The sequence below is a fragment of the Cyrtonyx montezumae genome, unplaced genomic scaffold, assembly GCF_038088225.1.
Source record: "Cyrtonyx montezumae isolate F1298 unplaced genomic scaffold, pur_monq_1.0 scaffold_5, whole genome shotgun sequence".
In the NCBI taxonomy this organism is placed as follows: domain Eukaryota; kingdom Metazoa; phylum Chordata; class Aves; order Galliformes; family Odontophoridae; genus Cyrtonyx; species Cyrtonyx montezumae.
In genome coordinates this window covers 7897134-7921192 of record NW_027072056.1, presented here as the reverse complement: position 1 = coordinate 7921192, position 24059 = coordinate 7897134, and the positions used below count along the sequence as shown (strand labels likewise).

At 36.9% G+C, this 24059-nt stretch overlaps 1 protein-coding gene across 3 annotated transcripts in view; it reads left to right on the top strand.

Annotated features, from left to right (window-relative positions):
• The window catches only part of DOCK10 (dedicator of cytokinesis 10), a 114291-nt gene that overhangs the window by 64795 nt on the left and 25437 nt on the right, over positions 1-24059 (top strand). For all 3 annotated transcript variants that reach the window (XM_065748332.1, XM_065748334.1, XM_065748333.1), the window contains exons 17-38: positions 3477-3664; positions 4288-4353; positions 5005-5097; positions 6994-7117; positions 7267-7388; positions 8048-8134; positions 8609-8701; positions 9170-9288; positions 11807-11876; positions 13486-13599; positions 14575-14646; positions 15233-15379; positions 17272-17355; positions 19436-19532; positions 20076-20120; positions 20520-20695; positions 20820-20936; positions 21339-21450; positions 22152-22273; positions 22359-22473; positions 22614-22680; positions 23445-23492. In XM_065748332.1, coding sequence (XP_065604404.1) covers positions 3477-3664; positions 4288-4353; positions 5005-5097; positions 6994-7117; positions 7267-7388; positions 8048-8134; positions 8609-8701; positions 9170-9288; positions 11807-11876; positions 13486-13599; positions 14575-14646; positions 15233-15379; positions 17272-17355; positions 19436-19532; positions 20076-20120; positions 20520-20695; positions 20820-20936; positions 21339-21450; positions 22152-22273; positions 22359-22473; positions 22614-22680; positions 23445-23492 — 2278 coding nt within the window. The remainder of the gene's footprint in view (positions 1-3476; positions 3665-4287; positions 4354-5004; positions 5098-6993; positions 7118-7266; positions 7389-8047; positions 8135-8608; positions 8702-9169; positions 9289-11806; positions 11877-13485; positions 13600-14574; positions 14647-15232; positions 15380-17271; positions 17356-19435; positions 19533-20075; positions 20121-20519; positions 20696-20819; positions 20937-21338; positions 21451-22151; positions 22274-22358; positions 22474-22613; positions 22681-23444; positions 23493-24059) is intronic.

Here is a 24059-nt window from a genome sequence, read left to right as displayed (position 1 = left end):
TTAAATATTATAATTAAATAGGTCATTGTCATTGGCTTTCTGTCCTTAATTGTGGTGATGTGTAGAAAAATGTATGCAATTGTTTGGGAAGGTAATGTTCCTGATTTTATGTGTTGGTTTTTTTTTGTTTTTTTTTTTTTTTAATTTAATTACACTGTTCTTTTCTTCCTGTACCTGTGCAAATATGCTTTTGTGATACATCTCCGTATGTGGTGAAAGTGCAGGGGTCACTTTTTGGTGTTTAAGAGTTTTCCATCCAGAGAACTGGCTGGGCTTCTGTTAAGCTAGGTGTTAGGAGCCTGGCAATGTCAACATTGCCTGTGATGCACGTATCCTCTGTGAATCAGCACACATGGGATGTGATTACCAGCAGATTTCAAGTGTGCTGATGGGATGGAGGACTTCATTCAGAGGCAGCTCTGGCAAAAATGCAACTGCTAGTACAGATGCTTCTAATTTAATCCTGTTTTTGTTTCAAGGGACACATTTCTGTGACCCACTGTTGCAAAAAGCTCAGGACCATCTCAGCTTCTCTGAATTAGTTTAACAGTTTCTGTTGTTCAGATATCATTACATCTGTGGTCCCTGTTATTTAGTTCAGAACAAGCACAGCAACTGCTTAGTGACAAGATGGAGATCAGATTGGGATGTAGATAAAATATGTTCTGTGTGATTGTAATGTGCTATGTATGTGCATGTTAAAATATGCAGTGATCACACATTTTATACTATCTTCACATGGTATTAGATTAAAAAAAAGCTTTGACTCACATTTAAAGAGTTTTTTATATTTGGAATTTTAAAAAAAAAAAACAACACAAAAAACTAATGAATTAGGCAAAATGTTCCAAACCAGCTTGGACATTTCATTATTACCTGGCTCAGTTCACTGTGGCCAAGTGAAGGTCTGCTGTTGAAGGTGTACACTATTGAAGTGCTGAGTACATGTGGAAAGTCAGTGAAGATTCCCTTGCTTGAACAGTAACAGCTTTCACATTTTTTGGCACAGGGAGAATTTGTCTTACTTTGAGTAAGGCTATACAAAAAAAAAAAAAAAAAGTGAAACTGTAAGAGAAAAGTTTAATGAATCCTACAGCAAGCAAATCTTGGTGAAAACTTCAGTCAGCTCTGAAGGAAGCCCCTGTAGCAGCTGTAACCAGTTCTGTGTAACTCCTTCCCACTGAAAATAAAGGTCTTGCTTACTGCTGAATACCCTTTTTTGCCAAGAAGAGACAAAGCAAAGGAAGCTGGCTACAGATCTTGTCAAGAAACTGCTGTACAATTGTGTCTCTGGGGATGGACACCACTCTGCTTCACATTAGCATCAATTTACATTAGACAACTGCAGTAGATCTTTGATTTTGAATGATGTTATTTGCAAGAGCTACAGCAAGAGCTAGAGACAAGGATATATCAGGAGCTGCCTGTGCTTAAGCTGGTAGAAAACTGTTGATTTTTCTGCTGCATAGGAGGGGGGAAAAAGGCCAAATTCGTGTAGTTTTAGCAAACAGAAAGGAAGAAGAAAGGAAACACCAGTGATGCCTGGTCCCTGCTTGTTGTCTGAATTCTGAAACTGGTGGGAGGACAGCAGATGTGTCCCCTGCTTTCCCCCCTAGAATACACCTTAAAATCCAGAACTGGAAGGCTCCATCTGTGCAGAGGACAAACATGGAGAGAGGCTGGTGGTCTTGCAGCCAGGAGCAACGTGGCTGCAAGCAAACTGGGCTCTTACCTCTGCACCATGCATCTGTGAAATGTGAGGCATAGGGACCGGACCTTCCCTACCAATGCCATAAGCCTTGATTTTTCCAGATGGCTTCTTGTTGCTACTGCTGCTTCTGAGAGAGCAATAAAAACCTGTTGAGTGCATCTGAACTACTGCTATTGAAAAGCTTCGCGCTACTTACATTACTTACAATAATTTTTATATGCAGTTGAACACTATTTCTGTTTCTCTGTGAATTTTTCGTGAGCTACAGGAAACACAGTGTGCTGAGCATGCAGCAAGACTCCTGCAGAGAGCTGCCAGCTCATCCTTGTGTCAGCTCTGGCTCTCTTAACTGAGAGGCAAGGTTAAATGGACAAGATAGGTGCAGACAGATGCTTATAAATCAAGTTTGAGGGCAGTTGCCCAAAATCTAAAATATAACATGTCATTTTCTTTTTAAGGTAAGTTGCCTGAGATTTGCCCAAAGAGACAGCTGTTTAGGCTTTGATCTTAGCTTCGTAAGCTGAGACCAGTGAGTGATCTCTAAGTACTGGGAGCCTTCATAGCAGAAGAACAAATACTCCAAAGTCCATATGTGATCCTGAGAGTCTTCCCTGACCAGTGGAGGAACTGGTGTGATTGCCTACTGGTCCTGGTCCCAAAGCTAGGGTAATAAACCTTCCTAGGGGTTCTTTGCAGCCATCAGTGGTTCCTTCTGACTGACAGATCCAAGTGGTTTAACTTAGCAGTTTCAATTTTCAATTGAGAAATACAAAAGTTTCGTGGATTTTTTCTGGTTTAAATCAGAAGCCATGTCTGTTGGGTATACAAGCGAATGAGACACATAATTTCAGTGGGCAGCAGGCTGGGAAGAAAGTTTTCCATGTCTGTTTGAAACAAAACAAACCAAAAGCAACCTGTATGGCTGGCACAGAGTTGCTTTTCCTCTTTCCTGCTTGTGCTGCAAAAATTCTGTGCTATCCTAAAACTGGCAATTTCCTCATGTTGGTTTTGAAGAAAGTAAAACTGAGAATACTATATGCAAGAGATGACCAGCTTCTTCCAGCTTCCTCCCTGCAAATCAGTGAGCTTTTCCAGTGGATCTCTGTTAGGCTTAAGGGGAAGAATTCTTACGAAGAAACTTCAGATTCCTTTTCCCAAAAATCATTCAAGACACCCCTAAGTTGATGACCCATACCTTCTCAGGTGCTTTTCTGCGAACAGTCCTCGTGTTTTCTGTGCTGAGATTGCATGTCTCACTGATTTAATGGTACAGATATACACAGTATCTGTAATCTCTCCCTGTTGTCTGGGTGACAGTTGTTGTTTTCGTCTTCGGTTTCTTAATTGGATTTCAGTCATCCCAATTACACAGTGTATTTAATCTAGTACTGTGTTGCTTGTTTCTTCATTTTGTTTACTATGTTATTAGATGATAGAAAGGATTAAATGAGATATTGGACTGTAAGATTAATTAGAAACAGCATCAGATATTCATCACTTCTTTCACTGAAACTGTCAGTATACCAATGGTACTGTTATGCCATCAAATACCTCTAAATGCTGTGAATGTCAGAAGTTTTTCAGTGCTGCACTGTTGAACTTCAGTGAGATAAAGCGTTTAAGATTGATGCATGTAATTCTGGACTTGCCTGAATGCACGTTACAGTGAAGTTTGACCCACCGCATCTCAGTATTGCATGTTCTTAGTTGTAAGACTGTATAAGAAAGCTCGTAAAGGATGGTTTTCTTTTCTGTTCTTTTGAAGATTGTGTAACTTCATCTTTCATCCCAGTCAAGCCATTTAATGACATAAAGGAACATCAACCTACAGTGGAAGTTGAGGAGTTTGTGCAGGAATCAACAAAATATTCTCGACCTTACCGAGTTTACAAGAACCAAATATATATATATCCAAAACACCTCAAGTATGATAGCCAAAAACATTTCAATAAGGTACAGTATGTGATGATCAATTCAGGCCAATATTGAGTAGGTATATATTACATGAGCTCTGTTATTGGAATGATGGAGTACTTACCAGAAAGGAGAAAATGGTGATGCAAGTCACTGATTTTTTTTTAATTTTAATTTTTATTTTTACCTTTGAAGTCATAAAACATTGTTACAATTTTAATGAAATAAATTTGTGGATTAGTTTTGTGTTTTATCACTATCTCATGGACTATTCTTAAGTTTTACCACTAATTCACGGAGAGAGAATTTGGCAATAGCTTTTTCAGTCTTCAGAAGTCACGTATTTCAATGAAATGATGTATGCAGATGCAATGAATCCAGAATTTTATTTTTTTAACTGAAACTGGAGCACTGCTTGCATTTGCATGCTGGTCACTTTATAATCTGCTTCTCTGCAGTTGATTTGAGGCCTGCTTTCTGTTTGCCAGTACTTTGAAAAATTATTTCTAATAATACCACTGGAGGGAAGGCAGGAAGGCATTTCAAATTTGCATGTTTTTTCCTAGATTCTGAAAAGAACTGATTTCACCCCTTGTTGTTGGCCTGCATTTTTACAGCCATCCCAGTTCTCATCTGAGCTTTAATACGTTCCTATTTTTCAGGCACGAAATATAACAGTGTGCATTGAATTTAAAAGCTCTGATGAAGAAGGAGCAAAGCCACTGAAGGTGAGCACCACCAAAGGATATTCAGAGAACATTGTTTCTGAGAGCATTACTTATAAAACTCTTGAATGGAAGCTATAATGATACGGAACAGTTCAGTTTACCATTTTTACACTGTGAAACTTGCTTGGTCTAAAATTCACTATTTATTTGAATTTTCTCACTGAGCTTAGGTTGCTTCATGAAAAAGAATGAGGCAAAAAATAGGAAACTTTAAATTTTATTCTTAACTTTGCTATTGACCAAGTTCTATAACATAGTATTGTTGTTGTGTCAATTCTCCATGAATAAAGCTGTCATCAGGAGCCTCTGGACTGAACTATGCCAGCAAGGGAATTGTTAACAGAAGTCAGTAAAGCCTTAAGTTGTGTATTGAACCTCATAAAGATGAAGTAGCTTTTGTCAAGCTATTTGTAGAAGACTTTGGAATAATAACAGCAAGGAAGAAGTCTAAGGAGTGCATTTCTTAGTATATTCAGGGTAATTTTCATGGATCAATGAACCGTTACTGGAAGTTTGTTTAAAAATATTAATTTGTAAGCAATTATCAATCTTTCATGGTACTGTCTTTAATATATATGTGTAATAGATTTACCAAGAGTACTATCATCAGCTAAATTTGACAATATAATTAAAGTATGTTGCTTTTATCAGTGCATTTATGGGAAACCAGGTGGACCATTATTTACAACAGCAGCCTACACTGCTGTGCTACATCATTCCCAGAATCCAGATTTCTATGATGAGGTCAGTCTGCTTTTTTTACTTATAAAATACTAATCCCAGCAAATTAATACTAATTTGCTAACGTGACAGGAAAATGTCTGAAGAATACCTGTTAAAGTCTCTTGTGTACCTGTATGGAATGGTGTTATGTCAATCTACATGTCCACGTTATATCTCAATGAGTCTTTCCTCTTTATAAGACATCATGAGTACATTTAAGATGCTGTAGAATTAATTAGGAGCAGTCTATCTACTTTGCTTATCTGGACTGTGTTAAGGATCTAATGTATCTCTGAATTTGATGGAAACAATCAACGTGATGAAAAGTGAAATGTCAGAACAAATCCCTCTGAGATATAAGATCTGCATTGGGGCATTTTTGTTTATCCAGTAATCTGAAAAGAAAGTACAGTGATATGTAGTGGCTGGAGCAAGGAGCTTAGCTCATGCTTTGGAAGATGCAGCTCAAGAATACTGTTTGTTTGTTGGCCTTTGCCAAATGCTAGATGCCCATCTTCACCATGCATTTTTACAGTTCACCAACACCAACTATGATTTCCAAGCTTTCTGCGGGTGAATTTAAATTCATCCTTTCAGTAAGCAGTGTTTTTGATGCTGTAATATTGCCATATGTCTTTTCTGGATTTTTTACTACTGCTTCTGTGTAGTGATAATGCTGGCAAACAGCACCAGCAACTCTGGTTAGCCAGTTAACCAATATTTTCCAAACCACTTGATCTTGGAGAACTTCCAAGCATTGAAATTTAAGTAAGGTCAGCAAATACATCTAGGCATTAATTTAAAATTTGGGTTTAGGAGCTAGGGTGGGACATTTACATTTTCATGGAGTAATTTAGATTGGAAAAGACCTTTAAAAGATCATTATCAGGTCTACCTATCAAAGTTAATTTCAGTGTTTTTGGAACTCTGTTCACCCTACTCCTTTGCAGATAGGGTTAAGGATTAGAATACATCTAACAAAATCCTTCTCTGTGATCTTGATGAGCCATCTGCTTTGGGCAAATTACTTTCAGTGTAAATGGGGAACTGAATTCAGACCTTAATAGATGATATGTCTGGAAGAGGCATGCACCTGTCCCAAGTATTACCTGTATTAGTCAGAAAAAACAGTAAATGTGATCATGAAAATAATGTGGAATGTTATCAAAAAAGTTGTCTTAATCTCCTTGTCTGAATGCCCATTTCATATCTATACTTACAGTATTAGATTCTTACCCATAAGCTGATTTAACACTGGAAGCATTTACTAACAATTTCTAAGCCTTATTTTAGCATAGTATCAGCTTGGATAAGCATTATCACAGTTCAGAAGGGCAAAGTGCCCTTTTCATTTGTTCCAATGGTAACATATTTTGATTACTTGGTGTATTTAGTCCAGTAGGTTAATAATATGTCAGTTCAAATCTGTAGGGATTTGAGGATGATGTGACATGAGATTTAAGATGGACCAGAAATTCTAAGTAAAAGTTGATTTTCATGTAAGCCATGATGTTATACTGAACAACTAGCAAAGATTTCATTTTAGTTTTCACTTAGATTGCTGTAAAAATAAGTGATGGCTATTTACGACTGCTAATGTTCAAGTTATCACCTGTAAGCAGGTTCTGTAACTCTTTAGTTCTATGCTCTTTCATCTTCTCTCATCAAAAATGCAAATATTCATCCACAAGACAGAGAAGAAAAAATCTGTTTAAGTGGTAGATAACCTTTCAGCAATTTCTGTAAATGAATATCTATTGCCAAGGCAGCAACAGCACCACGCAGATGAACAGTTGTCAGAAAAAGCAGACTGTACTTAGATCTCTGTGTAGAGAGATGTCATTCATTTAGACCATCTCTGATGCCTGGCTTAATTACTATTTAAACTAAAGTGAGGTGTAACATTTTACATTTCAGGTGAAAATTGAACTTCCCACTCAACTCCATAAGAAACACCACATTCTGTTTTCATTTTATCATGTCACGTGTGACATAAATGCAAAAGCTAATGCCAAAAAGAAAGAGGCTCTGGAAACACCAGGTACCTGTAGCTGAATTACTTTAATTATAAATATAAATGATGTACATTCAAATAAGGATTTTAGAACTTCTGTCTGGATGTTGTTGTCTTCCTTTAAATTTGAGCAGCTTGTTCTCCTAGGTGCCATATTAATTTGTTCTTGTGTGCAGTGGGATATGCATGGCTTCCTTTGCTGAAAGATGCTCAACTCACTTCCCAAGAACACAACGTGCCAGTAGCAAGCAGTTTGCCTCCGAATTACTTAAGCCTTCAAGAACCTACTAGTGGAAAGGTATTAATTCATACTTTTATATTATTCAAATAGCACACCATAGTTACTTGCAAGCATTTTATGTGAGATCAAGTTGGCATTTACACTTATCTAAAAATCGTTCATTTTTTGAATGCTCGTGTGTATAGTATCAAGTATATAAATGAATGTATGTAACACTGGACTGTGAGCCATATGCTGCTGATTCAAGAACATATGTGGAATAAATGCATTTATTATATAAATTTTATAATTTTCTTCTACAGTATTATACTTAACATCTCCAAAACTCCAGAAAGAACCTTTAATGACAAACTCAGGCCATATGACATTCATTCTCCAGTTGATGTGATGCACAATCATGATTCATTCTCCAGCTTTGCAGTGTTATATCACTTTTTCCCACTGATTCTGCCCAGTTTGGATTATTTATGCCTTGTGTTTGTTTTACTATTGTCATGAGGACAGGGTAGGGCAGTGATCTGATCCCTTGAATTATAATTTTCATGTCCTCTTGCTGAAAATTTGGCTTTTGTTGCACTGGTTTTCTGTGAAAGCTATTTGAAAACAATAGCTATCAGAGTTCTTATGTGCTCACGTGCAAACTTATGCAGTGAAAAAGAGTTGCTGACTTGAATAAATAGGATAGAACAAAATATGTTTCTGTTTTATTTTAATAGCAGATCGGCTGTGATGTAAAATGGGTAGATAGTGGGAAGCCACTTTTCAAAGTGTCTACTTTTGTTGTATCAACAGTAAATACTCAGGTAAGCTGAATTTCCTCTTAGTTCTGTTATCTGCTTATAAGTAAAAAGTGTCTAGGAGAGTCTGAAAGATACTTTCTCTCCAATCTCATGTGACTATGTTGGAATGCACGTTTTAAGGAAAAATATGACTTCATATCATGCTAAAATAAAAATCATGGAATGTCAACGAGAAGAAAATAAATTATGAGTGCTGGGAAAATAAGTCTGGCTGTTGAAATCCCCTGGACTTTGAGGAAAAGACTAATTGGTCACAATGTAAAAGGAGAAGATTGGTCAGAGGACCTAAAAATGTTTTGTATATAATAGGATATATACAGTGGCCAACAGATAAAGCTAACTAACTTGATCTGCCTTTCAAGGAGTTATGTCTAAGACAGTAGGTACCAAGTGTTGTCTTTGGTATAACCAATTTAAGGAGTTGAATTCTAATGTTTCTATAAAATAAATTAACATTATCATTTGTTTATAATTTAGGATCCATACCTGAATAACTTTTTCTATCAGTGCCAAGAAAGGGAGAAGGATTTCTCTCAGCCTCCTACCTCAAACTTTATAAGTTCTTGTAAGGTAAAGTAACCTGCAGCACAGAATTATGGTACGAAATTGTATTTAGGACTTTCTCTCAACTGATCCACCACTGCACAATTCTCAGCATGTCATAGGCTTTAAATACTGAGTTTGTTAACTAGAACAATGTGATTAAGGGATGTTTTCAAAAATCAAAGTATGAATTATTTATAGGTTATACCTCTACTGAATGAAGATCTTATTTGTGAATTTTTGGATAATAAACATCGAGGATATTGGACAAAGGTTAGGAATCCAAGAAAACTTCAGAACATTCTAGCTATCTGCATAACCAGAATCTGTGTTTTTTTAATTGGCTTCACGTCATGTACCTTTTAAAAGATTTCACTTAGTTGTCCCATTTCCTCCCATTGTGACTGTACTGCCTTCTATATGCTGAAACAGGAGAGGAAATAACTAGCTTTCATATTGGAAATCTCTTAATTTTCCTTCTCACGTCCATTACAGAATTTGCTGAGAATAGAGAAGATCCATGTAATTATGAACTTTCTTCCCATAGTCCTGAATCAGCTCTTCTGGGTTTTGGTGCAAAACAGTGATGATGAAGTTACAACAGCTGTGACCAGGTATCTGTATAATTTTCATATCAAGGAAATAATTGTACATGTTCATCCAAAAATAGCTGCTCTCGTGAAAACTGACTACGGTGTTTACACTTGAGTACATGAGAATGCCTGCTTCCCCTTAACACAGGGCTCTGCAAGTAATTCATGGAGAAGCATGGTATCAAGGTTGGCTCTGCTACCAACAAGGAGACCATTTACCATGGTGGATGTGTCTCTGTACCCACAGGCAATGGTAGTTAAAGGTTTCGTTCTTGAGGAGCTAATAAGTACTTCCTAATGAACCTGGATATCAATTTTAATTTATGTTTGAATCTGAGGTTGTGGAATTCAGCATAGGAAGAGCTTAGCATCTTGCAACAGCCAGCAGAGTCAAACATTCCAGTCATGCTTTTTCTAGGGCATTTTCTAATTAGAAATATATATCAACAATAACTGAAAAGCAATGGAAGCATTTTCTGGTGAGCTAGCAAGGAGCTGGAATGATTTTCTGAGCCTCTCATCCCTCACATAATGAAATTGTTGTTATTGATGCTGTTAATCAGTGCGGCAGGAAAAAAAAATACTGGAAAGATTATTATTATTCTCTGCAGGAGGGCAGAAAGTTGCACTGCATTTTCTTTTGGCCATAGTGGTGTTTCTGTTGTACTTCTGCCAGGAGCTAAACACTGTGACTATAGCTAGTAGGAAAAAATGACAACTCTCAGTCCTCAGCAACCTTGTTATACTCAATTGCTGTCAGTACATTTTCTTTCTCCAGTTATTTTCCAGGATTAATTTCTGAAGAAAGATTAACTAGGAAAACTTAAATGAGGAAGCTGAATTTCTCATCTTAGCCTTGGAAAAATGAGTTTTAGTATACTAAATCAAAGGTTCATGGCACCTTGCAGAACAAAGTTCTGCCACATCTAGACACTAGGAAACATGCCTAGCAAATGTGTGATTTCATGACTACATGCAGTTCTCAAAGGAAAGGAGACAAGTGGACCATTGTCCTGGAAGCCTTCATGGCCAGTAGATCCACTAGTGTTTAAGACCCACTAGGGAGAATGAAGAATCCTTTCCTTGGCTAGAATTAAGGTATCACTGACCAACAGGAAACTTACAACAGGAAAAAATCAATAGAAAAAGCAGTTGTTTAAAAATGAGATTTAATGATTAGATGGAAAAATAGAAAGATGTTTTTGTGGGTTTTTTTTTTTTTTCATGCATTGTGACTCACCTGGTTACGGGGGGGGGGAGGGGGGGGGACAACGACGCCTTGCTTTTTTCTCTTGTTTATGTGGTGGCTTTTGTGCTAGTACTGTTGATGTCAACAAGAATTTGCTCATCTACTGTGTGTTATTCATTGATGTGTCCTATATATACACACATTGTATTTTGTTCTGAATAGCTTGGAGCAGATTGTCTTGAACTTATTAAAAGCATCAACAACAGAATGAAAGCTTAGAATTGCTTATGTGTTGGGGAGAAAACATTATGCCTTTTATACTCTCTCATGATTACTTACTTGTCCAGAGGCTCAGACATGGCATCATTTCTTTGTCTTATCTTTGCCAGAGCTTATTTTAATTTAGAGCAAAGTTTTATCTTAATTCAGAGTAAAGACTGAAGGATCAGACTGGGCCCAAATAATTTTATCATAAAATTTATATCATGGTAAAAAGTTTTACTACTTCTAATAACAAGAAATTAGATATATGTGAAAAAATAGACATTTAAAGAATTACAAAGCTGTCAACTGCTATAGTAAGAATTGGTGACCCAGAGTCTGGAATGTACCTGTTGGTGTTTCTATGTATTAATAATCCATTTTAGTTACACTATTATTATGAGTGCCCTTGAATTTGAGATATGGTTCAGAGTTTTCATATTTATGAACTATTTCCTCCTTATTCTTTCAACAAGAAGTTAAGATTATGAAGTTTCAGGATGTTTTCTCTATAAAATATCTAAAGTCTGGAAAAAAAAATATGGGGTCCTGAATGAGGAAATCTTATGGTTTAGTTGAAGATAATTTCTTTCTTGAGTCATGTGTTTTCTGAAACAATATGATATTAAACACAGGTGGCTCACATAAAAGAAAAAACTTTCCTGAAACACCTGATCTCAAGTACTTCCCCTTCTGCTGTTGATAGAAGCACAGACTTGAGTCTGGTGTTTGTGTGACCTAAGCAATTCTCTTCCATGTTAATCATCACCAAGGTGTTTTATGGAAGCTGAAAGCATCTCTGATTGCCATGAGAATGACATGCAAATGAGAAGGTTCTTCTGCTCAGGCATTTGGGCTCTGGCTGAGTCCCAGGCAATGCACAGGCACTGCAGGAGGGAGGCATGCTCAGGCTGGAACCCATGCTTGTGTTTGTCTTTGATTGGCAGTGCAGATTTGGATCATTGCCCTTAGGGACTGTTTTAAATTGGGCCTTGATAACAGAATAAAGTGATACATTAGATGACCCTTTTCTACATTGTGACACAAAACAGCTCAAATCTTATTTTCTGGTTCTTGTTTATTTTCCAGGGTTCTTACTAATATTGTTGCTAAATGCCATGAAGAACAAACAGACAACTGTATCAATTCCTATGTGATGGTATGAATGCTGTTAAACTTAAGGAATTTTATGCTGTTATTTTGTTTTGGTTTGTGTTGGTTCTTTTTGGTCCACCCTTAGTTGTACTTGCAGCTTCCTCTGCATTAGCATAATAGCTTTCTGCTGCTGGCAGGCTGGGTGACTCAGCAGTGAGGAACTTAGATGGGACTTGGAAGAGGCTGAGTGAATTTCAGTCCTATTGTAAGCTTCTTGTGCCACCTTGGACAAATTACCCTGTCCCTCCACACCTTAAGTGCACCATATACAGCAGGGGCTTTCCATTCAGTGCTTCAATTTTAGTTTCAGTGTTGAGATCTGTTGGTTGAAGTCTCCAAGGTGTGGGTTTACTTTCATGCTTCATGAAAGAGTGTTTTTTGGGAGATGCATCTGAACACTAGTCAAATTCTAATCTCAGGTACCATAACAGAAACCCAGAGGAATTCAAGTCCAGCAGAACTGTTGAGGCTGAAAAAATAATAATGTATGTAACATTTAAATATAGTTAATTCAGTGGGTATTAGCATCTACTTGATAACTTTAGAGATTTGGATTGGAGACCTATTGTGGTTAAATATCTTTGAAATAGCAGGTGATTAATCAGACTATACCAAAAGTCCATTTAGCTTGTTTTCCCATTTCCAACAGCAGCCCTGATCTAATAACTGTTAATCTCTTTCATCCGTCTGTAAGGCAATGAATAACACCTACTTTTATTTTACAAATAAGAAAATTCAGAATTGTGAGTCGCTCAGATACTGTAATAATGCAAAATTACACTGACTTAACTAAGTGGACTCAGAAGTGTCAAATTGCATGGGGAGAAGCTTATTGCATCTGCTCTGGAAATAAAACTGAATAGTAATTAGATATTTTCAAGAGATAGTCCTTTCTTTTGCAGTCTTTCTCTTTGTATTGAAGTAACATTTCTTCCTAACTGGTGTGGTAGTAGTGCTTTTATTTTTGGGAAGCCATAATTGATCCCAGTACCAAATTATTAGCTTAAGAAAATATCAGATAAACCTCATAGTAGATTTATTAGTTCTGGGCAGTTTGGTAGGTAAATTCCTATCCTGAGGGCCTGATTTCTAAAAGGGATTTAGTCTCCCTTCTGTTGGTTCTAGTGGGTGCTTTACACCTTTCAGGATGAAGGGTTGCTACTAAGTCTAACAGTTGCCACTGGGAGAAAGGAGCAAGTGGAAGGTGGCCCTGCCTAGGTTGGTGAAAAAACCCTCCTTGCTTTCCTCCACTTGCCCATTCTTTCTTTCCATGTTGAAATGGCTTGAAAGGCAATTTAGAGGTATGAGGGTCCTATGCCCTACTTGGGGGAAAAAAAATACTGTGGGTATGATTTTTAGCAGATATACCTCTTGCATTGAGTTGAAATCAAAACCAAGTTCTGTTTAAAACTCAGACTTTATAGGGGAGTAGAGCTGTGCCATTACTGCTCGGGGCATTAAAGTTTGTGTGAACGTATTTTTCAGTCAAGATGTTTTAGAAGGCAAAATTTGTCAGAAAATATTCATAGTGAATAAATAATTTATCTTCACCTTTTGAGACTTTTTCTATTTCTTTCAGTATATGTTTTGATGACTTTTTATTCTTCCTTCAGTATGTGTTCAGAACCAAATCATTTGAGGAAAGGACTGTTCATGAGGAGCTGGCCAAGAATATGACTGGTCTTCTGAAGTTAAATGACCAAATGACTGTGAAACAGGTTTTAAAGGTGAATGATGCTGAATTAGCCCATCTGTAATTTTACAACTGGTTTTCAGCCTGAGGCTTGTTAGTCACATCTTTCTCCCCTCTTTTTTGTCTTCTTTTTCTGTATGAGTTCTGCATAAACCCAGTCTAAACTGATTCAACAGAATAGACTTGCAAGACTTAATGCAATTTACTCAGAGTGCCATGGTTTGCATAAAAAACTCATTTATCTTACTAAGTCTGGATGGGAAACCTAATTATTGCATAATGGGACATTAGCATCTATGTTTAGGATATTTTGGTTTTATTTTTATTTTAGAATCTGTCGCATGGAGAATATTCATGAGTTAGTAGGACATTTATATCTGACTTGAGCTGCTGTCTTTGGGCGTTTACCAACATAGAAAGTATTGAGTTCCTCCTATAAGCAAAGGGGCAGGTTTGGGCACTGCAGTATAAGAAGGACATAAAACTATCAGAGAGCATCCGAAGGAGGGCTGCAAAGATGGAGAAGGGTCTGGAGGGCAAGAGGTGTGAGGAGCAGCTGAGGGCACTGGGTTTGTGCAGAGGAGAGCTGAGGAGAGCCCTCATGGCGGCTGCAGCTCCTCACAGGGAGCAGAGGGACAGCGCTGAGCTCTGCTCTCTGGGGACAGTGACAGGGCCAATGGGACCAGCATGGAGCTGTGTCAGGGGAGGGCAGGTGGGGGTCAGGGAGAGCTTCTGCACCACAGGGCATTGGGCACGGAACAGTTCCCAGGGCAGGAAAGCTGGACTCAGGGGTCCTGTGAGATCCTTCCAACTCAGAATGTTTTATGGCTCTATGATCCAAAGTCACTAAAATATATAGTACTCATGCTCTTTCATATATTTGTCATGTTGAGTTTACCAGTGTGCTTTACTGAGAAATGCATTCCATCTCTGAAGAATGGAATTGGCCTCATAAAATATTTGTCAGATAATCATTTTTCTTAATCTCTTTTTTCCTTCTTATGCACAGCACTCCTGGTTCTTCTTTGCCATCATATTAAAATCAATGGCACAGTACTTGGTTGATACAAAGAAAACAAAGGTAAGAATATATCTTGCTCTTGATTAATCAATAAGTGATCAGGCTTTAAGGGAAAATATAAAATGCAGCATCATATTTGGATATGTTTTCTTGAGCGGCCAGAAAAACAGAAAGTTGTTACACATTTTAAAATATTGTTTTTACCCACAAAACTATTGCCTGCTAGGCTCAAACCTATCATTGACTGTAAAATACAATTGCATCTACCTTGTAGCAGATGGATTAAAACAGAATGAGAATTCTATATTTTTTCCTGGCTACCTGGCAGAGGATAACTAGATGACGAATAAGTGATCTAGAAACTCTGTTCTGAGAAAACCTGTTATGGCTGGAGTCGTGTATTTTCTTTTGTCTGATCTTTTTTCTGCCTAATTATCAAAGATACTTTCAGTGTACTTGTGCTGGCATCTGAAGATAACTTTTCCCAATTTTCTGTGAACGAGATCTATGAAAATCTATAAGTACTTACAAATCTTTCTGTTGAATTATCTGTGCTTTTTATAGTCTTTACTCCTGATTCAAGCATGATTTCAGGTTTAATGTGCAGTGTTATCTACTCTGAAGTGATGATCTATTCACTGCTTAGGTTTGTCGAACTCAGAGGTTTCCAGAGTCATTTCAAACAGAGCTGGATACACTTGTGATGGTCATGGCAGACCACGTTGTTTGGAAGTACAAAGATGCTCTTGAAGAAACTAGGAATGCAAACTACAGCACTGCCAAGTTCCTCAAGGTATATATCTTGTCATTACACTTAATTGCCCATACGTAATGCAAGATTGAGGCTATTCTGTTCTAGCTGATGGGGAAAAAAACAATTCTGAGTGAGTGATGGTTCAATTTCCAAGTTTGGTATTGACTTTTAGTTCAGTTTTTTCTATTCCCCTGAGTCTTTGACAATGCAGGAGCTTTTTCTAAATCTGTTCTGAAACAGTTCTGATTGATTTATATCTATATACTAAAAGAGACAAGTTTGCAAATTCTACAGATTCTTATGTTATATTCAAATTAATACAAAGTTTGATAACAAATATAAATGTAATATAAATGCTTTTGAGTTGGTATTTTTTCTTTAAATACTGTAGCTCTGAGTGAGTGGATTAACTTTTCCTAATCACAGCCACAATCGCAGCTTTTACAAATCAGAATACGTTAAGTGCAAATATTATATGGAATACTGTAACCTACCTCTTTATGTCCTTTTTTAATGTCCTATTGTTTACTGGGTAGAAAGAAATACATATGTGCCTTGGAAAAGTCATAAAAAAGGGGACCCAGTGTTTTGATTTTTCTTTGTCCTAGTATTTCTCAATCTCATTTTTTCCCAATATCAAGTTAGTTGTGGAGCATTGGAAAATTACCACTCAGTAAGTAGCATGTTCAGCTACTTATCTAAGTAGCTGTCTAGCTGCTTATATGGTAGTTCTCCCCAACAAAAAGTTTGGGGGGAACCACCCTTCCACTTGCATACAGAATGCTGTATGCAGTATACACTGAAATCCAGGCTCCAATCTTTTATGACATATTGAAGCTCAGCATTAGGAGAGAGCTGTATTCCAGTAGTAAATGCTGCTGTGAGGTTAGAAGGAAACCAGTAAAATTAATAATAGAATTTAGAATAGATTGGAATTGGCCTTTGTTGCTTGTTTAATATGGATGTCCAAATAGCTGTTTATACACCGATTTGCATTTATAGCTGCATTTATCTGTAGTGTTATATCACTTGGAAGATGATGTTCACTTGAGACAAGAGCAGAGACGGAGAAGTTTAGTCAGTATTGTGTGGTGTTACTCCTGTGTTGCTGCTGCAGTTTTGCAGGTTATTTTTGTACTATTCACCAGAACTGAGAAGATGATAGTGTTGTATTATATGATAAGGTATATGTTTCTGTTTCTAATTTCTTTTCAAATCTAGTCTGCCAGAAAGAATTACATAGGTTAGAATTGACGTGCCTTTTCAGTCTGGGGCTTGAAGCAGCCTTGTTTCAATGCTGTATAGTAGAAGGCTTTGGGCTTTTCTAGCTTTGCAAAGTTTAGGAGCACAAAAGAAGGGTGGGAATTTGAGATCACACTTCCTATTTGTTTGACTAACTCTGCATGGGAAAAAATGTAAGTGTATTACTAAGGCCCTCAAAAACCCTTTCAGCTGACTGTTTAGCCTTGTCACTCAGCAGAAGGCATAACATTCTCATCACATAGTGGCATGAATATTTGCTCCCAGAGAAATAATGTTGTTCACAGAGTATTTTGAGTGGATTGATTCTTTAAGAGTCATTACTCTGCTACTGAAGAAGGTATTCCGGTCTACTCCCATCACATACCACCTCTAGTTGTGTTGCAGTGTATCAATGACTTTCTTTAGATAAGTTTCCTCTTGGTGTACAGCACAGTGTGATAGTTACTCTAGAAAGTAGATGCAGGAACAGTATGATCGATTTATTATTTTTGGGGGGAGGAAGAATTGATTTCATCAGTTTCCCAGTTTTCTTTGACCTGCTGTTACTGATTTCACCTGTCCAAATGATGCAGATTTACAGGTGATACAAGGCAAAGAGCCAGTTAAATGAAGGCAGGTACTGCTTTTTTTTTTTGGCAATAAAATAATGTTATTTCCTCCCTTCTTAGCGCTGCTTTACATTTATGGATCGTGGATTTGTGTTCAAGATGGTCAACAACTATATAAGTATGTTTGGAACAGGAGACAGCAAGGTATAGCTCTGATCTTATTCTCTAAATGACTCGCTAACCGAGAACGGTTTTATTTTAGAAGTATTCATAATACATTCCATTGCTTTGCCATCCTCAGAACTCAGTCATTACAACCTTAATCTTGAAAAAATTTGCACTCCTTGTTCAAACATGAATATTACTTATATGACCATTTGGGGAAAGTTGTTTAGACGCACAAAGAATCAACAGGTGTGCAGTTAAGTACACTTTCCCCTTACAGATGAATCAGGCATTAACAAATGTTTCATGTAAACCTTGGATAAGTGTTAAGTATCGTTAGCAATTACCAGTCTATGTGAGTAATATTAACAAAAATAATGTTTTGGTTTTGTTACTGTTGCTTCGAAGCCATCTATTCTCCTTTCTGAAAGTTAATAGCTATGTCCAAACAACTACTCATCAAGTGCTACTAAGAGTAAAATGTGCAAGAGGCTGACCCATTCTTTGAATTTAAGCTTTGATTCTTTGGAGGGTACACTTGGGGTTTGGTCTATAAATATCAGTAACATCTGAGAGTAATTTCATTTGAAGGCATTAAAGTAAGAGCATATGAACAAACTTTCTTTGTGTAAATTCATTTGAGAACTAAACAACTCTGATACTTTGACTGTATGGTGCCTCAGTGATGATGCAGGAGAGCCAGCCAGCTCAAAATTACCATGCATTTGCCATGAGGAAATTCCCTGCAGTATGATTTTTTTCTATCATATCTATAATACTCAGTGATTTAATTTGGACATTAAATTTCATATTGCAGGAGGTCCTAAATTTTTCAGCTTGATTCCTTCATTTTTAGTTCACGAGAGAAGGCACAGATCTCTCTTCCCGTGAAGCCATGTATGTGAGCTATTCTACCACAGTGTGTAAGAGAATAGATAACAGGATGTATTCAGGCTGTGCAATTTGGATGACTCATCTCTCCCAAAAAGCTCATGAAACTTTTGTTCATTAACTTTTTGTAAGTCTTTAGTGGTGATCTGGGTATTTCTAAGTAACAAATGAGAATTACTCCAGTCCGTTTCATGTACTAAAACCAAACATAGTTCTGCACACAGATTTCTCTCACGATCTCTGGAGAAGATGGATAAAGTCTCTTGGTACTAGTGTTGTAACCTGGAGTCTGTAATTCCATGAACAATACTATGTAATCTGAAAATTACTTCCATATTTCAAACTTCACTAAATCTAAATGCGTTCAGACTCCTCAACAGTAAATCCTTGCACATTGCCAGCCACCCAGCTTCTTTCCAGAGCCGTCTGCTGGGACACATGAAACAAAATCACTGCAAAGCCAATGCAGATGTGCCATTGGAGCAGGCTTGCATCACATACAGATGGTAGCCATAAAATAAAATCAGAAATTTCTGACCTCAGGGAAAGACCTATGTCTTGGATTGTTTTCATTTTCAGGCACCTGAGCAAGAGTCAGGTGTTAAAATTTCCTACAGGATTCATTTCTATATGTCTTTTGCTTCTTTAACTGGATGTTTTTCAGAAAGGTTATAGTATAATCTGGCCACTCCTTTGAGAAAATGTAACAGTATTTGCTGCTGCCTGAATAAGTAGTTTGTGCATGTATCAGTATATAATACTGCATTTATTCTAATCTCCGTTTATTCTAATTGTGAATAAATACCTCATCAGAACTCAGTTCACTGTGGTGTCCCTTGAAAATGTCTTAGTTCTTCAAAAATGTGCTTCAAGTGCTTCCTTTCTTTAATTGCCATTAGACCCTGGATTTCACGGACAGCTGTATTCCTGATGTACTATACAGTGCCATAAAACATTTCAAGGAAATTTCTCTACTCAGTAGAGGATCAAGGTTACAGTTTTCAATGCATCATAAATGTAAAATCATATTTGAAGAATGCAGTAATGATTGCTGGACTGCAACTAATTCCTTTGATAACAAAAGAAAACCAAATATTATTTGTGTAGCTTAACATAACCAGCCATAAGTTTTCATTGTTGGATGTGAGTTGAGATGAATTATGCAGCTTTGTCTTACGCTTTTCCTTCTTCTACTGTAAACTGAGCCATTACCTGTTATGATTTTCAGACTTTACATCAATTCAAATTTGACTTTCTCCAAGAAGTGTGTCACCATGAGCACTTTATCCCTCTGTGCCTGCCCATACGATCTTCAAACATTCCTGGTAAGGTGTCCCCCAGAAGGATTTCGTGCAGTGGGGAATTAGATGGTTCAGATAACAAGTCTGAAGTTCTATGCCTGTACATCAGCCATGGGAAGCTTGTCACAAGTGGTATTTCAGTGTGATAAAATATTGTTGCTTCACTTCCCTGTAAATACCAGCAACCCTTGCCTGTCCAGCTGGAAGGTGGGAACTGAAAATAGAAATATTAGATGAAGAAAATTTAGAAATATTTTATATTTTTATTTTATCTTTTAGAAATATTTGATGAAGAAAGTATTTGGTCATTTCATAGTGTCTTTTAGTAAAATTTAAAAGCTGAAACTTATTGTAGTAGTTCCTTGTGCATAATGATGTAAAGCTGTTTACTCATCATCTATTTCATAGGAAGAGGTTGTACAAAGTTGAAATGAAAGCAGAGACTGGTAGAAGCTGTTTCATTCAAATATCAGATTATTTTAAAAGTTAAAGCAAATACGTTTTTATATTCATTTTTTAAAGCATATTTTTTTTCCTGTTAATGTTTTATATTTGTGGTAAATGAAGACCCCATGACACCTTCAGAATCAACCCAGGAGTATCGAACGTCAGGTATGAGCAAAATTACTGCAGAAGAAGAAGGTAGAATTGTGCATTAAGAGCTTCAATAACAATTCAACCAGTGCTACTGGACTGGAGCAAATTCAAGCATACACTTTTCACTATTTGTGAAAGTTAAGTTAGTCTAGATCTTTATATTTTAGAACTTTTAGCTAGAAAATGGGAATAAGAATTTGGACACTGTGCCTCAAAGAAGTGATCGATCTTATTGTGTGGAAAACATTTGAGATTGTCATACTGGAATGTGTATATAATCAGGACAAATGGGACAAACAGATCAGGAAATCAAGGTTTAACAGTGGATTAAATAAACCATGGTTTCTGAAATTTTGGGAAGTGGGAGAGGGCTATTTTGTGTAGTATATATTAATTCAGATTTTCTGTTCCAAGATATTCCAGAGTACACGCTGACCAATGAATTTTGCCGTAAACATTTCTTAATTGGAGTACTGCTACGGGAGGTTGGATTTGCCTTGCAAGAAGACCAGGATATTAGACACTTAGCTTTGGCTGTGCTCAAAAACTTAATGGCAAAGCATTCATTTGATGATCGATACTCAGAGCCGGTAAAGACGTTGGTTCACAGTTTTTCCTTTGTTTGTTCATGCAGTGGCTAAGTGCATTAAATTTTCTTAGACCAGTATACAGTAATTAGTTTCTTCAGATTTATGTTATATCTTTTATTTTTAGGCAAAACAAGCACAAATAGCAAACCTGTACATGCCGCTCTATGGAATGCTTTTGGACAATATGCCAAGGATTTACATGAAGGATATGTTCCTCTTCAATATCAATACTTCCAATCAGGTAATTCTTTTGACTTTTCATAATGCTGAAAGGGGTTAAACTGCCCAAACTGAGGTCTGATTCCAAGGCCTGAGAAAATCCAATCTGGTGGGAAGAAATCCAAATTTATTCCTGTCAGAAATTAGCTAACAAAATATAGCTTTGATTTGTTTGCACCCAACAAACAGAGTTAGACTTGATGTGTTCTTTTCAACTTCACTGACTAGTGTTTCATGTTGCAGATAGCTTTGGTACATTTCATTAAGCCCTGAGGTTTTTTTTAATGCTGTCACTTATCAACAGCTGAAAGTATGTGTTCAAGCTCCCTGTCTAAGAAAAGTCATTGTTATATGTGTGCTGTCATCGTAAAAGTTATGAGTGATATCATCTAGTAGAGTTTGTTCTGTTTATTTCAAAATGCAGGGATCTAGGGATGACTTGAGCACAGCTGGAGGATTTCAGAACCAGACAGCAATGAAACATGCAAACTCTGTGGACACTTCCTTTTCCAAAGATGTTTTGAACTCTATAGCAGGTATAAATGACAGATTGATCACCCACACAGGTGGATTTGTGTTTATCTCAATCCATTGTGCTTTCTGCTTAGTGTTATTCATGGATGGTATCATTAACCCATTTATACAGTACTCAAAGAAACATGGCATCCAATGTTTCTCTTCCCTTTGGGTGTTTTTGGATTGATTTTATTTCTCCCGTGAAGCTACTCTTCTTTCCACTGCTTCACTTACTCTCCTACTTTGGAATGATGCCAGTATTCAGGCTCTCAAAAATCCCTGTGCCTGAGTTCATTCTTGCAGTCTGTCTTACGAATAGGTCCAAGGTCTCTTCCAAGAATTCCTGACGTCTCTTGGAGGCAAGTACTCCTAGTTTTCCCAGGATTAAGAGAAGGGTGGAAATAACTTATTTTGTTCACTTCCTCCAAACCTCATTTCAAAATTCAGGGAAGCCCAGGGACATCTTTCCAATGATTTTCAGGCTTTATGGAATGCAACAGGCCATTTTAATGCCATGAATAATGGCAAACTGAATTATTTTACTTCAACTTACTGCATGTTTTCTGTACCAAACATACTCATCAGTATCTTTGGCATTGAAAGTTCAAAGCACTGGTATCAATCCAGCATGTGACATGTTTTAAGTTCTCCATTTTTCTTGTTAGTTTTTGTATCCATAAATGTTTTGGTTTAGCATGTTTGCTATGACTTTCATTTACAGCCTTTTCATCAATAGCTATCTCTGCAGCAAACCATGCTGACTCGAGAGCTTCCTTAGCAAGTCTTGAATCTAACCCAAGTACCAATGAAAAAAACAGTGAGAGAACTGACACGTGTGAAAAGGTACATGTGCAAATGTTGAAAATGATTACCAGATGTGAATACTTATCACTGTACTCAACAAGGCCCTTTGCTGTCAATTCAACAGATCATGAGACCTTTGTCTTTGATTGGATCAACTCTTCGTTTTGACAAGCTGGATCAAGCTGAAACTAGAAGTCTTCTCATGTGTTTCCTTCACATTATGAAAACTATTTCAGAAGGTGAGAAAACGTGCACTACCTGATTGAGATTGTGCAAAATATTATGAATACTGAATTCGAACAAACATTAATGTAGAGTAATTCAGTGGCACACAATTCCCTGTAATAGATACATAATATATTTTAATATGTCTCTCTAGATGCACTGATTACCTACTGGTTGAGAGCACCATTCTCAGAAATAACAGACTTTTTCAGCATTTTAGAGTAAGTTCATTTTTATAGCTATTTTATTTGATGTTAAATGATGATGCTTGGAAGTGGATGCTGTATATAATTGTTATTTGGGTTTGTCTACCTCATGGTATAGGCTAAGATGGCTAATGTATCTTGGACTGTTTTACCACAGTCTTACAAAGAGGTAATGAGACATTACTAATAAAACCTCTGTCTTCCAATATGTTGGCTATTTCTGTGAACTGAGGCCTTAATGCTTTGGGTTTTCCTCCCAGAGATTTTGATAGTATAATTTCCCCATTTGGGAATGAGGTTCTTTTCTTCTTTGGAAAAATGTTTACTTCCTCAAGCTTTGCAAATGATAAGAAATGTAATGGAGATTTATGTTTTTCATCTCTGCAAGGTGGTCTACTCAATCCAACCTATGCATGTCCATAGAATCCACAGAGGTAGCTATTTTCACAGTTGCCTTACCACCTGATAAGTGAAATACAAGTTAACTTCACCTGGTGAGAAAGCAATGCTTTTACAGCCAAATCTTTGCCTTTGATTTTGCCTTATCATCAAGCAGGCATCTTTAACAGAGGAGAAAGTGAACAAGGGCGAAGAACTTGGTGCCCACATCTTCAACAAAATTAGTCTGGGAAATTCTGCGTCTTGTTCTGTTTGCTAACGAGCAGATGCATGTTTGACAGGTCTTTTCAAAGCACTACAATTCAGCTTTTTTTTTTTCTTGTTGTTTTTGTAGATAGGAAGCCATTAATAGACATAAAAAGTGCTGCTTTATCTTGCAGGGTTTGTCTTCAAAATTTTAGATACCTAGGAAAACGCAATATTGTAAGGTAATTTTTGGTTATAAACTTTATCATAATATTAAATTTTATTGCAGTATTACAGGCTGAATGATAAGGTAGTATGTGTTGCTGATTCCATTAACCTAAATGTTTATCTGTGCCTGTGTTTTCTTCTGAAAGTATCAAGTTGATGTACACTGCATGTTTTCTTCTATGCAAACATTCCTATCCTAATGTTCTAGAAATCTGAGTGTTTGCCTGGTGTAATAGATTAATTGTTTGTGATTGCCACTTTTGCATTTATAACCTGTAGTACTGGGCCGTTCTTCAACCTTATTTCAGCAAATGTCATATAAAGGAACTTGAATGCTGTTTTTCATCTATGTGGTGGAACGTATGGTTTTAATGGGCATAGATAAGTGTTCCACAGCAATCAAAAACAAAAAAATCTTCTGTCTCTACCAATTTTTCTGAAAAACCATTAGATCTTTTTTCAGCTGCATAGTGTGAGATGCACACTTGGTTTTAGTCGATGTTTCATTTTTAATTTAATGCTACTACTGTAAACTAATCTGTATGTCACGCTGTGGAGAAATGAGAGGTCTGTGGCAGGTT